The 14,821-nt window shown below is 45.0% G+C and overlaps 1 protein-coding gene across 1 annotated transcript in view; it reads right to left on the reverse strand.

Annotated features, from left to right (window-relative positions):
* Positions 1 to 545: 545 nt before the first annotated feature.
* Positions 546 to 14,821, reverse strand: part of LOC144507038 (polypeptide N-acetylgalactosaminyltransferase 16-like) — a 139,097-nt gene continuing 124,821 nt past the window's right edge. The window contains exons 11-15 of the mRNA XM_078233626.1: positions 13,102 to 13,194; positions 12,358 to 12,441; positions 8,994 to 9,138; positions 5,631 to 5,747; positions 546 to 1,107 (exon numbers count right to left, since the gene is read on the reverse strand). Of these exons, the coding sequence (XP_078089752.1) occupies positions 955 to 1,107; positions 5,631 to 5,747; positions 8,994 to 9,138; positions 12,358 to 12,441; positions 13,102 to 13,194 (592 nt within the window). The 3' untranslated portion in view covers positions 546 to 954. The remainder of the gene's footprint in view (positions 1,108 to 5,630; positions 5,748 to 8,993; positions 9,139 to 12,357; positions 12,442 to 13,101; positions 13,195 to 14,821) is intronic.

The following is a 14,821-nucleotide window of genomic DNA, read 5'->3' on the forward strand; positions in this document are numbered from 1 at the left end:
GAACTTGAAATGCCACAGTCTACAGAGCTATGAACCAAGATAGAAAACAGGATTAGGCTGGATAGCTCTTTTACAGCCTGCATGGTCAGTGGGACTAGGCAAAAAATGGTTCGGCACAGACAAGAAGGGCCAAAAGGCCTGTTTCTGAGCTGTAATTTTCTATGGTTCTAAAAGGCCAAATGGCTTCCTACTGTGCTGTAAATTTTCCATATTTCTAAAAATCATAGGGGCACTGGAAAAAGTGTACAATTTCCTTATTGTTTAAAGTTTATGAGTTAGCAATATCGTAAATGGGGAGGGGTGCGGGTGGGGGAGGGAAATGGCCACTTGACTGAACAATTCTTAAAAGTCAATTAGGTAATGAAGGATCTTTTGATGTGGGAAGGCAGAGCACCATCGGGCGGGGCAGGGCGGGGGCGGGGGCGGGGGGGTGGCGGTACTGGTTGACCTGGGGGGCTGGGCTATAGGTGGCAGTCGGCCATGTGATAAGCCCATGGGCCAGGTGAAAACGGACTTGGCAACCCTAATTGTGACTTGAGATTTACCTGCATTTGGAATAATAAACCGCTCTCTAAGGTGAGTGATTGAACAAAGAACAGTACAGCACAGGAACAGCCCTTCAACCTGCTCCAATTGAGCTAATCAATGACAGTAAAGTAATACTTTGGAAAGGAAGAAGCAAAATACCGCTGTAGTACACGGCAGCTCCAGAGAAAGGATGATATGCAGGCTGTTTGTCTATGATGTTTCCTTTAGACAATTCCAGCAGGACCTGTGTTGCTGTTTCTGTCCAGTCATTTTTCTCAGTTGCTGTTCAGCCAGCTAGTACTGTCGCTTTCTGACTTTTTAAAATCTTATGTCTGAAGTGAACCTGTATTCACACAAATGTAAAATCCCCCTTCTCTTCTTTCAAGTCCGTGCATGCTTAGTGGGGGTGATGCATGGCTTCTGTTGTCACGTGACCTGCAGCCGCTCCCACTGTTGGCTGCTGAGCTCAGGGCGACAGGATGTGGTCCCCACGCGGCTGGGTTCGGTCTTGGTTACTTGGCTGTCCAAGCAAGCGCCAGTTATGAGGTGCTGGATGGACGATCCCTTCAACTTCCATTTCTGAAATAAACCAGGAACATATCTTTACATACTTGTATTCACTCAGTGTCTTTCGTGACCTCCGGATGTTTCATGGTCACCATTAACAACACAAGATTTTTATTCCAGAGTTATTTCATTAACAGAATCAAAATTTCCCCCAGCTGTCAAGGTAGGATCTGAACTTGTTTCTCCTAATCATGAGTCCAGGCCTCTGGGTTTCAGTCGCTGACCTACAGTTGTATGACTGTAGCCTCACTGCGCCCTGACTGTTGGTCAGGTGGGAAACATGGAAGCCAATGTAGGCATGGCAAGCTTCCACAAGCTGGAATGAATGAATGAGGGATAAATATTGCCTGGGGCACTGGTGAGAGCTCCCCTGCTCTTCTTTGGAATAGTGCATGCCACTTTATATGTTAATCTGATAGCGCTGGTGGGACCTCATCTTGGGGCCAACACAAAATCATGTTGCTCCTGCCTGATTTATTTTCTAAATATCCAGCTGCTACCTCCCTAATATTGGATTTTAGCATTTTCCTAAGGACAGATGTTAGAATAACTAGCCTACATTTCTTGCTATCAAGTCTCCCTTTTCTCTTGAATGGTGGTGTTAGATTTTCCAAGTGACTGGGACCTTTCCACAATCTAGGGAATTTTAGAAGATTACAAGTGTATCCACTATCTCTGCAGCCGCTTCCTTTAAAACCCTAGGATGACGTGTATCAGATCAACAGGACTTGTCAGTCTTTAGTCCCATTAGTTTTCCTCGTATTTTTCTCTAATGATTGTGATTATTTTAAGTTCCACCCTCCTGTTTGTTCCCTGCCATTCTCCTATTCTTGCAATGTATTTTATGTCTTCCAGTGTGAAAATACCTGCTCAAGGTCTCTGCCGTTTCCTCATTTCCCATGATTAATTCCCCAGTTTTATCCTCTAACACCACTCACGTTAGCTTTTCCTTTTTATATATTTGTAGAAGCTTTTACAAACACAGACGGAAGGCAGCAAGAACTGGCTACAGAGAAGGCAGAGCTAGGAAAGGCACTGGGGAAATGCTCACATCAGAGCTACACTGGAAGTTTTGAAATGCAAGATTCAAGCTGAGTATAGATTTGTGAAACTCCATGATAAACCGAAGGCAGTCAGAGTATAAATCTTCAATGCGGGCCCGGGAAGGTATTATCTGGGCCCGCTAGCATCTCCCCGCCGCCCCCTCTCCCCCCAACCGAGTGGTTCCCACCAGTGGGTTTACAACTGCTCCCCACCAACGGGGAACAGGCATACTCACTCCGCTGGTGGGGACAGAGGCAGTTGAGGCCCCCCGGTCGGTCGGGAGAGTGCCCCTTGGGCAGTGCCAGCTCGGCACACTGGCACTGCCCAAGGGACAAACTGGCACTGCTCACCAGACACTGGGCAATGCAAAGGGGGTGGGGCCAGAGGGGGCAGGGCAAACGTATCGGTGGTGGGAGGGGATTCGCTGCCACTCTGCAAGTGGGATCAGTGGGGGAAAGTGGGCAATTGGGGCTGGCCATCAGGGTTGGGAGGAGGGAGAGGGTCTGGCCATTGGGGTGGGGGGGGGAAGGGGGAGGGTCCGGCCATCGGGGTGGGGGGGAGGGTGTTGGGGTTGGCCATGGGGGAGGGGGGGGGGGGTGGCATGATTGGGGTGGCCTGGGGAGGGATTCGGTATGCCAGTGATCAGGGGGGGTTTGTAGGGAAGGCCAGTGATCGGGAGGCTGGCGATGGGAGCTAGTGCGCATGCGCAGATCTCTGCACTGACAGATCAGTGCGTGCACAATGGCCCACTCAGCGCTATGCTGCCGGCCTCATGGGTAGGATGAGGCCGTGCCCCCTGCTTTTCAGAATGAATCACGCTGAGGTATTCTGTATTGCTCAGACTGTCGGAGATTCATTCAAGTAAGTACGCCCAAAAAACAGGCAGGAAATACTTTCGTTTTCCTGCCTGCCGGACACATTGATTTGTTTTGGGAGAATCCCGGCCATGAAATCTGAGATCAATAGTGTTTTGCTAAAACAGGGTATGATTAGGAAATGAAAGCAAGGCATGTGGGTGGATTTAGGGTAAAAATCAGCCATGATCCCATTGAATCATGGCTTCCTACCATTTCTATTCCAAAAATTCACAAGAAAATCACTGCTCTGTAAGAACACAGACTACAGTGTTCAATAGTTGTATTTATTCCCTTTCCATAACATGCATTTACAACATAGTTTAAATGTGTCACTCTTCCCTCTAATAATATGGTAGTATAGTCATTACATGCCATTGGATTGTTAATCCACAGAACAAGTTCAAACTCTAACAGAGCAGTTTGAGATTTTGAATTTAGTTTGAATAATCTGGGAATAAAATAAAACCTAGTGTCGGTAGGGTTGACCGTGAAGCTGTCAGTTTGTCATTAAAAACCCCTAAACGATGAATGTCCTTTAAGGAAGGAAACCTGTCCGGGTTTATATGGGACTGCATTCCCACAGCAACATGGTTGATTTTTAATGCCTTCTAAGTGGTCTAGAGGTTGTATCAAGTGGTGCAAGGGATGGGCAACAGATTCCAACCTCGTCCGCAACACTCACTCTAATTGTTATTTTGGAACACACGGGCAATTTGTTCGCGTGCACGGCCCCTTTAAATTATTTTGCTTGGCCACATGCAAAGTAATTCAAAGGGGCCAAATTATCTGCTGTCTGCTGGGGACTTGCAGCTGTGGCACAGAGGGGACAATTGCTTGTCAGTAACATCCACATCTGGAGAAAATGGGTGAAACACTCGGTTAGAATATACCTCGTGCCATTTCATCTCTGCAGAGGGAAGAGATTTGGCTATTGAGCCAGTTTAGTCTTAAAGAAATACCGCAGGGTGTTCCTTGGGATATAATAACCAGTGATCCCTGCTGATGTTTATGTTTTAATGTCTCCGCTAAGTTACCATTTTCTGTTTTAAGTGTGCCTCCCGCTGTCTGACCATAGCTGCTATTAGTCAATTTAATGTTTTATTATAAATACAAACCGCAGGTGAAAGCTTGTGTAGTGGGAAGCCCTGCACATGTTTTCCATTAAGAATTAGAATGTTTTAAAGAGCAAGTACTAGGTGATACTGTAGCAAAGAGGCTGATTTACTTTTCACTATTATAACAAAGATATGAAAACCGTTTAAAGTTTTATTTTATTAGTGTCACAAGTAGGCTTACATTAAGACTGCAATGAGGTTACTGTGAAAATCCCTAGTCGCCACATTTCGGCACCTGTTCAGATACACTGAGGGAAAATTTAGCATGACCAATGCACCTAACTAGCACATCTTTGTGGGACTGTGGGAGGAAACTGGAGAACCTGGAGGAAACCCATGCAGACATGGGGAGAACGTGCAGACTCCACACAAACAGTGACCCAAGCCGGGAATCAAACCCAGTCCCTGGTGCTGTGAGGCAGCAGTTTAAAGTTTAAAGTTTTATTTATTAGTCACAAGTATGCTTACATTCACACTGCAATGAAGTTACTGTGAAATTCCCTAGTCGCCATACTCTGGCACCTGTTCGGGTACACGGAGGGAGAATTTAGCATGGCCAATTCACCTAACCTGCACATCTTTGGACTGTGGGAGGAAACCGGAGCACCCGGAGGAAACCCATGCAGACACGGGGAGAATGTGCAAACTCCACATAGACAGTGACCTAAGCCGGGAATCAAACCCGGGTCCCTGGCGCTGTGAGGCAGCAGTGCTAACCACTGTGCCACCGTGCTACCATTTAATGGTGACTCTCCCTCTTCCCTAGATTTAAGTTGGTAGATGCACTAGTTATTTCCCTTCCAATGATCCTTTTCTAATCTTCATCCCCTATTGACTTCGTCATTGACATATCGGAAAGGTCAATCTCTGCTCTGTGCTGAGTGTAAGGTGTCTTGGCAGTGAGCAGCACTCTCCGTTCATGAGTCATGGATTCAAGGCCAGAGACTTGAGCACAAAACTCACACAGACATTCCAGTGCAGTTCGGAGAGAGTGCTGCACTGTCAGGGATGCTATCTTTCGGAGGAGGTATTTAAACAGATATTAAACCTGTTCTCTCAGGTGCAACTGGAAGGGGAGGAGAGTTTGTGACTTAGCCAATATTTATCCTTTAACCAGCCAACTAAAGCACTAATTATTCTTGTCATTACCTCATTGCATACAGCAAGATTCCACAAATAGAGCCTTAGGTACTGTGTTTCCCCATATTTCCAGAAGAAAAAACCAGTATAGCTTGGGAAATGACTGGTGTTGTCTGAGCTGATCTTGTACACCTTAAAATGGAACTCCAGTTCGGACCAGTAGCCATCATTGACAATTCTTTCTGTTTTTTTATTTTGGGTTGCAACATTAACTATAACAGTGGCTGTAAACACTGTTGTCCTATATATCAGGATGACAGGAGAGGAGGAGGAGGGACTGGGTATCTGAGATTGGAGCATGCCTGTATGGAGATCCCACCCTCCGATTCCTCATTGCCGGAAGCTCAATTCCTACAGATACACATAATCTGACGCTCACCTGTCTACCATCCTCTCGACTGCACAGTTCCAGGACGACCTGCGAAGCTATGGAGAAGTTTGTAATCGCCACACACTTGTCCAGCTGCCTGATTAATGGTCCAGAAAACACCCATTCCTGCAAGTAATCCAAAACCCAGTCACAACCATACTGTAACCCCAATTACAACAACAACAATAACTTGTATTTATATAGCATCTTTAGTGCAATAAAACATTCTGAACCACTTTACAGGAGCATTATTAAATGAAATGTGACACCAAGCCACAAAGGAGATAGTGGGACAGATGACCAAAAGGTTGGTGAAAGAAGTAGGTTTCAAGGAGCATCTTAAAAAATGAAAGAAAGATAGAGAAGCAGAGAAGGTTAGAGAGAACATTCCAGAAATTAAAATCTAGGCAGTTAAAGGCACAGCCACCAATGGCAGAATCATTAAAATCGGGACTGCTTAAGAATCATAGAATCCCTACAGTGCAAGAGGAGGTTCTTCGGCCCATCAAGGCTGCACCGACTCTCTGACAGTGTACCTTACCCAGGCCCTTTCTCCCACCCTATCCATGTAACCCCACACATACACCATGGCTAACCTATCTATCCTACACATCTTGGGACACTAAGGGGCAGTTTAGCATAGCCAATCCACCAAACCTGCACACCTTTGGACTGTGAGAGGAAACCGGAGCACCCGGAGGAAACCCATGCAGACACGGGGAGAATGTGCAAACTCCACACAGACAGTGACCCAAGGCTGGAATTGAACCCAGATCCCTGGTGTTGTGAGGTAGCAGTGCTAACCGTTGTGCCACCATGCCAAGATCAGAATTAGAGGAGCATAGGTATCTCAGAGGGTTGTGGAACTGGAGGAGATGAGAGATAGGTAGGGGCTGTGCCATGGAGAGATTTGAAAACAAGGATGAGAATTTAAAATCAAGGCATTGCTTCATTGGGAGCCAAAGTTGGACTAGTGAGCACAGGGGTGATAAGTAAACAGGAGTTAGGATATGGCAACAGAGTTTTGGACACACTTAAATTTAAGATGGGTGGCAGATGGTTGCTGGACAAGAGTGTGTTGGAATAGTCAAGTCTATAGGTAACAAAGGCACGGATAACAGTTTCAGCAATAGATGGACAAAGTCGGGTGATGTTCTAGAGGTGGAAATAGTCAGTCTTCGTGTGGCCAGAAGCTCATCTTGGGGTCAAATATAACACTGAGGTTGCAGACAGTCTGATTCAGCCTAAAACTTTCAGGGAGAGGGATGGAGTTTGGAGCAGGGACTGAAAGGGATTTTACGGCCTCGCTTGTCCCAAAACCGGAAAATCCCACCCAAGGTCAATGGACCTTTCCATGGTCCGCCCCTCACCCGCTCCGATTCCAGTGGCAGGCAGGACCCTAAAATTGTGGCCAAATGCTTTGGTCTCACCAATATTTAAAAAGAGGAAATTTCTACTCAGTCAGGACTAGATGTCGGATAAGCAGTCTGATAGTCGAGCAACAATGAAGAAGCCAAAGATGCTACTTGTGTGAAGTGACAAGGGCAGATGAGAAATGGGAGGAAGCCAGGGATTCATCTTTGTGGGAGGCAGAGATAACAGTGTGGGAGCAGGAAGAGCAATCATTGCATGTTCTGGCTATGCTTAGATAATCATCTGGACACAGTGAAGAGGTCGGTGTTGGCAGAAGATGGTCTGGTCAAACGTGTGAAAGGCAGCAAACATGTCAAGAAAGTTGAGAAGGAAAAATTAAACTTTGTCCCAGTCTTATAGAATGTACCTTGTGATTTACAAGAGAACATAATCACACCATGTTTTTAAAATATTTTTGTTTATATAACCATTATTTTCTACCAGTTTTCTTCCATCCTCTCCTGACTCGTACTGGAGAAGATCTTGGGCACTGGGAACTCTCTGTGATCAGCAAGCTATTCCACCATGAAGTGCATCACAACCAAATGTGATCCCATTAGCAGTTATGATGAGTGAGAAACTTGGCCATTGGATTTTTCCTGTCCTTCCTACATCAGTGGGGCTGTCCTAGCTCAACTCTGTTGCCTCACCCTTCATCAACCCAAAAAAAGATATGGCCTGGATCTATCCAGTAGAATTATTCAGCATCACACGTTCTTCATTTGGGTCAGATCCGAGGCTAATCTGAGGCCCTGTCTGCCCTCTCAGGTGGCACTATTTCAAAGATCAGGATGGGGTTGATATCTCACAATGTTTTGTGTGGTCTTGCTGTGCGCAAAACTGACTGCTGCATCTCCCACACTTCCACATCAACCAGTGCCTGCACTTCAAATACACGTCAACTGGTTGTAAGTTGTTTTGGGAAGCTCTGAGCCTCTGGAGATACTATATAAATGCAGGTCTTTCCTTTTTGGATTTAGAATAGGGAAGGATCTCTTGGTCTCATTCCATGGTTGCTATCCAGCATGCAATTATAGATACTAATCCAAAATATGTTTGAACAGGCACACTGTACCATTCACAACAAATTGCAGGCTGACAATTGCTGCCTGGTCACACATGAATGAAGATGCAGAAGGCAGCTGAGGTGCATGGTTCCTGAGCCTTATGTATGGCTCAGTTTCATATTTCCTAACTCATATCAAGTCCCATCCACCCTCTTGCTCACTGATGTACATTGGTTCCTGCTCCACTAACCTCAATTTAAAAATTCACATCTCCCTCCATGACTTCACCCCTCCCTATCTCTGTAACCTCCACCAGGCCCACAACCGAGGTACTTGCGTTCATCCGATTCTGGCCTCTTGAATATCCCCAATTTTTGACCACTCCACCATTGGTGGCCATGCTTCCAACTGCCTCTGGAATTCTCTGAACTTCTCTGCCTCTATCTCTCCTTTTTTTAGGAGCTAACTCTTTGACCAAACTTTTGGTTATTCTGTGCTTATATGTTCTTGTATGGGTCAATGTTAAACTTAGTTTGATAACAATCCTGTGAAGTAGCTTGAGATTTTTTACTATATTAAAGATATTGGGCGGGATTTTACAGTCTCGCTCGAGCGAGACTGGACATTCCCACCTGAGGTCAACAGACATTTCCATTGTTCGCCCCTCACCTGCTCCGATTTGGAGGCGGGCGAGTCGGTAGAATTCCAGCGATTATATCAATACAAGTTGTTGAGTGGAATTTTCCAGCCCTTCCAGCGGCAAGATCTTCCATTTGTGCTGAAGGTGAGCCCCGTGGCAGGAAGGGAAAGCCACTCAAAACAGTATAGACACCAGTAGGATCCAACCAGTTGCCAAAGGCGAGCCACCTCTGCTGCCGGAAAGCACGCTGCGCAGGGACCGGAAAATCCCACCCGTAATTTAGGAAAGAGAATATTGAAAGCTGCCTCTCACCTGGCTGTAGGGAATACTGGTTTGCATCTCTGAACACTGCCCCAGGGTGATGATGACATTGCCCATTTTGTAAGGGGCTTGAGACTGCATACATCTTCCCCTCTGTCTCACCACAACCGTTTCAGATATTTCCTTTTCTGGGATTCTAAAACAAAAGTAAACATGTGAAGGCCATTCAACATAACATAAGAACATAAGAAATAGGAGCAGGAGTAGGCCATCTAGCCCCTCGAGCCTGCCCCGCCATTCAATAAGATCATGGCTGATCTGAAGTGGATCAGTTCCACTTACCCGCCTGATCCCCATAACCCCTAATTCCCTTACCGATCAGGAATCCATCTATCCGTGATTTAAACATATTCAACGAGGTAGCCTCCACCACTTCAGTGGGCAGAGAATTCCAGAGATTCACCACCCTCTGAGAGAAGAAGTTCCTCCTCAACTCTGTCCTAAACTGACCCCCCTTTATTTTGAGGCTGTGCCCTCTAGTTCTAGTTTCCTTTCTAAGTGGAAAGAATCTCCCCATCTCTACCCTATCCAGCCCCTTCATTATCTTATAGGTCTCTATAAGATCCCCCCTCAGCCTTCTAAATTCCAACGAGTACAAACCCAATCTGCTCAGTCTCTCCTCATAATCAACACCCCTCATCTCTGGTATCAACCTGGTGAACCTTCTCTGCACTCCCCCCAAGGCCAATATATCCTTCCGCAAATAAGGGGACCAATACTGCACACAGTATTCCAGCTGCGGCCTCACCAATGCCCTGTACAGATGCAGCAAGACATCTCTGCTTTTATATTCTATCCCCCTTGCGATATAGGCCAACATTCCATTTGCCTTCTTGATCACCTGTTGCACCTGCAGACTGGGTTTTTGCGTCTCATGCACAAGGACCCCCAGGTCCCTTTGCACAGTAGCATGTTGTAATTTTTTTCCATTTAGATAATAATCCAATTTGCTATTATTTCCTCCAAAGTGAATAACCTCACATTTGTCAACGTTATACTCCATCTGCCAGATCCTCGCCCACTCACTCAGCCTGTCCAAATCTCTCTGCAGACCTTCTACGCCCTCCACATGCTGCACTCAGTCATGGCAAACCTGACAGAAAGCAGTACCTGAGGAAATACATGTCATATATGACATGGAAATGTGTGTGACACCAATATACATGGTAAAGAGTCAACAATGGAGAGTAATGCTTGGAAAGGTGAGGTACAATTCCCACACAAATACTTCTAATATCACTACATGCTCACATTATTCCTCAAAAGGATGACAAATGGTTTTTGACAGCTGCTTGACTCCCAGTGTTATAGTGGTTTTGTTGTGTGCCTCTGCTGTCTCTCAGCCACATTGGTAGAGGCTTCATTCTTTATAATGTCATCAGCTAACCAACAGCAAATGTATAAATTATGGCTAGCTTCCATTTGGAGTAGTGTGTTCAGTCCAGGACGGTGCAGTCTGAATTTTCGCAAAGCCAGAAGGACTCTGCTTCTTATCCAAAATGGCACCAGAGTCAGGATTCTGTAAGTTCTGACTCTGAAACCGACGCTCATCATTTTTGTCGGGGGTTGGGTGTTAGGAATGGGTTGTACTTTGCATATCCATGGTTCACTGAGGCAGCTACACATGGAAATGTTTTTAAACAGATGCAATTTCTGTTACTGGGATATTAAAACATGATTGTGGGCTTTAGACATTTGAAAAAAGGTTTAAAGGTGCTGGAGTTATTTAGGGAGATAAGGTATCCTTTAGGAGAGGTCCAGTTACTCTTTTGGAGAGGTATGGTACCCCTATCAGAGAGGGAAGGTGCCCTTTGGGATTGTTGTAGATGTGAATGTATGTAAAAAGTGGATAAGTTCAATGGAATTGTCAAGCTGTTATGTCATTGAAATCCCCAAGTCCGTTAAATATTTGAGAAAAAAACATCCTGTTATGGTTCTGCTTGTAATTTCACTAGCTGTTTGCTATTATACACCTGAGGGCTATCATTATAGGATTAATGCTGCTTGACTGCTTCTACAATCTGCCATTGTCACCAATTTTTAAAGTTTACTTATTAGTGTCACAAGTAGGCTTACATTAACACTGCAATGAAGTTACTGTGAAAATCCCCTAGTCCGGTGCCTGTTCAGGTACACTGAGGGAGAATTTACCATGACCAATGCACCTAACTAGTATGTCTTTCAGACTGGGGGAGGAAACCAGAGCACCCGGTGGAAACCCACACAGACATGGGGAGAACGTGCAAACTCCGCACAGACAGTGACCCAAGCCAGGAATTGAACCTGGGTCCCTGGCACTGTGAAGTAGCAGTGCTAACCACTGTGCCACCGTGCTGCCCACACGTGTGGAGGTTCTTTAAGTTTACAGTTTAATTGGCAGCTCCACTCTCCTTTATGTGGAGCTATGAATTTAAGTGTTCCTTTATATATGCGATTAAATACTTGAAGGAAATGCCCTCACAAAGAAGGTCGCTGCTATTTGAGAGCTCACCAATGTGCCTCACTTGGTAGATGGCAAGAACCAGCAACTAACTGCATGAGGCCTAATAAGTAGCATAACATTAAATATATTATTCCTCGGGTGGATGGAGCTATTACAAGGGGGCATAACTATAGGGTTCATGGTGGGAGATATAGGAAGGATATCAGAGGTAGGTTCTTCACGCAGAGAGTGGTTGGGGTGTGGAATGGACTGCCTGCAGTGATAGTGGAGTCAGACACTTTAGGAACATTTAAGCGGTTATTGGATAGGCACATGGAGCACACCAGGATGGTAGGGAGTGGGATAGCTTGATCTTGGTTTCAGATGAAGGTCGGCACAACATAGTGGGCCGAAGGGCCTGTTCTGTGCTGTACTGTTCTATGTTCTATATGCAACAGGCACAGGTAGGCTAACAGAATGAGTTGACAAGGAGAAGATGGAATTTAACACACAGAAATTTGAGATGATGCATTTTGGTTGAAAGGATTGGGAGAGACAAGATAGGTAAAGTTGTACAAAGTTGACCAAGCAAATGTTGATAAAAATATAACAATATGAATAAAATAAGGTTTTAGAAACAAGAAACTTGTGGATGTAAGCTTAATATGATTGTTCATTATGATTATAAACTAGGTATATAGCATATTTCTTGCACAACATTGGACTCTGGAAGACACAGCTTGCAAACCCCTGTGGAGTACTCTGTTCATGAGAATTTTTGGTATTGGTCTACATGCACTGGTTTGTATTAGTGAATTTATTAATCAAATCTTGTATCAGAAGAGAAGGACATTTGAGAATTGTAAATTTCAACAATGGACAGAGAACAGAGGGTAAGAGAGGGACCTAATTGGAAACATGCAGCAATCCTACCTCAGCTCAGGATAGACATTCTCGAGGTACCATTGAAAGGACTTGCATTGTAGCTTCTTCCGCAGCTGCACTCGGTCTGCAATACTGAAACAGAGAGCACTAAGTTTTTGAACTTCAAATTAATGGTCATTGTTTACAACAAACAGATTCAACCATTGGAAACATAGCCATTTCTGTGCTCACCGGTGCCCCATTTTACCTATACTTCCTGGAAGAGACTTGTTCAGAAACATAGGAGGACTGATTTGACTTTGATCCTTCAGATACAGACAGGCACTGCTAGGATAGTGAGATTAACGGGTTATGTCCTCTCAGCCATGTCTATGTGGTTAGCACTCTACCCTCTGACTCAGAAGGTTGTGGGTTCAAGCCCCACTTGAGGACACAATCCAGACTGACACTCTCAGTGCAGGAATGAGGGACTGCTGCACTGCCGGGAATGCTGTCTGTAAGACAAGGTGTGGTCCTTAAAGGTCCAATTGCACTGTTTGACGAGGAGCAGAGTCATTCTCCCTATGCCCAAGCCACTGTGTCCAAAAAAATCAGAAACATCTCATTGCTGTAGGATGTGGACAAAATGGCTGCCAGTGTTTCCAATGTAATAAAGGTCACTCCACTGTGAAGTAGCTCAAGGCATGGGCAGCACTTTGCGGTGTGACAAGGTGCTCTAAACAGATAGAAATTCAGTGGATTCAGTGGATATATGAATAGACAAGAAGTTGCTGGAAGATTTTACAGACTTACTTTCCATAGGCCTTTCCAACAGCTGAGGGCCTGGCTTCATAATAATATTGTTTATAGTCATCCATCCAGACCTCCACAGTGCGTTTGGTGTTCCTTCAAGAAACACATGCAAACGTTCTTCAATATCGGAACTTAAAATATAACAGGGACTCATCAACTAATCACCTACTGTCATGTGATTAATGATGTCATACAACCTGGGCTAATTCATATTAAACGAATCATTTTCCTCTCCTCTTTTTATTACCAGCCCATCCCCCCTCCCTTCTGACTCACTCGCCATCTTTCTGTTTCTCTGATATCTTCCCTCACATCAATTTTTAAATTGTTGAATTGTGTACCAAGGTGCTAACTGCATATTGCCAGCCTCATCTCCATTATTTAATGTAAAAGCAAAATACTGCAGATGTGGGAATCTGAAACAAAAACAGAAAATGCTGGAAAATCTCAGCAGATCTGACAGCATCTGTGGAGAGAGAACAGAGCCAATGTTTCGAGCCTGGATGACCATTCGTCAGAGTTGAAGACAACAGAAAATAGGATGAGATTTATACTATTAGGGCGAGGAGAGGGGGAATTGACAAAGATGTCACAGACAAAAAGACAAAGGAGTGTAAATGGTGGTGATCATGGCTAAGAGGGGTGCTGATAGCGGCCGTGTAGAGATCTGAATGTGTAAATGGCAGAACAAAGGTAAGCAGAGTGTCACAGGACAACCTGAATCATGTAACAGATGGCCCTAGTGGGGTTGGGGGACAATGTGGGGGGAACAAGTTGCAAAGTGAGATTTTTAAAATAGTTATTTAATGAACTGCTCTTAGACTTCTGGTTGCACTTTAGTCCCAGGGTCATGAACTTTGACCAATCACTGCAGAGAGAGAGCAGGAAGTTGGCAGGACTTCCTCATTGGGTTGCTCTTCAGTCTGACAGCAGCCTTGCAGACGTCTAGGCAAAAGCAGCTGAGGAAGTTTGTTTGGTTTGACTGCCTGCCTCTCTTCTGTGGCAATGGTGCCTTGGAGAGACAGCATGCAATGAATGGCAGTGTACTTGAGATCTTTTACAATCGGAGGACACCAGGCAAACTGGTGGCAACATCAGGAACAATATTATGATTTGATGCGATAAATTCCCTTTATTTATAATTTCCAGGTTACTTTCCATGCTCCTTTAAAAAGAGAGCACTCGTTGTCATCCTCATTGGCAATCAAGATAAAAATACTAACCTTGCATCGCTTAGCAATATAAACTTTCAGGTTAGTGTGCATTAACTTGGGCTGTATTCCCTCGAGTTTGGAGGATTGAGGGGCAATCTAATCAAGGTGTTTGAAATAATTAAAGGTGAGGAAAAACTATTTCCTCTGGACGAGGAATTCAGAAAAAGGGGGTGACAACATTGAAATGAGAGCCTGGTCATTCTGACGCGATGACAGGAAACACTTCTTCGTATAAAGGGCAGGGATTCAGGTTCCTGGATCATTGGGACCTCTTTCGGGGCAGGTGTGACCTGTACAAAAAAGACGGGTGGCACTTGAATCCCAGGGGGACCAATATCCTGGCAGGAAGGTTGGCTAAGGCTACTGGGGAGACTTTAAACTAGAAAGGTTGGGGGGAGGGAATCGTGATGAGGCGACTGAGAGCGAGGAGGGTAGCCCGCAAATAGAGAAGGATTGTAGACAGGGTAAGAGGGAGAATAGACGGGTGATGGAGAAGGGGAGAGCTC

This window comes from Mustelus asterias, chromosome 18 (assembly GCF_964213995.1).
Source record: "Mustelus asterias chromosome 18, sMusAst1.hap1.1, whole genome shotgun sequence".
NCBI classification, from domain to species: domain Eukaryota; kingdom Metazoa; phylum Chordata; class Chondrichthyes; order Carcharhiniformes; family Triakidae; genus Mustelus; species Mustelus asterias.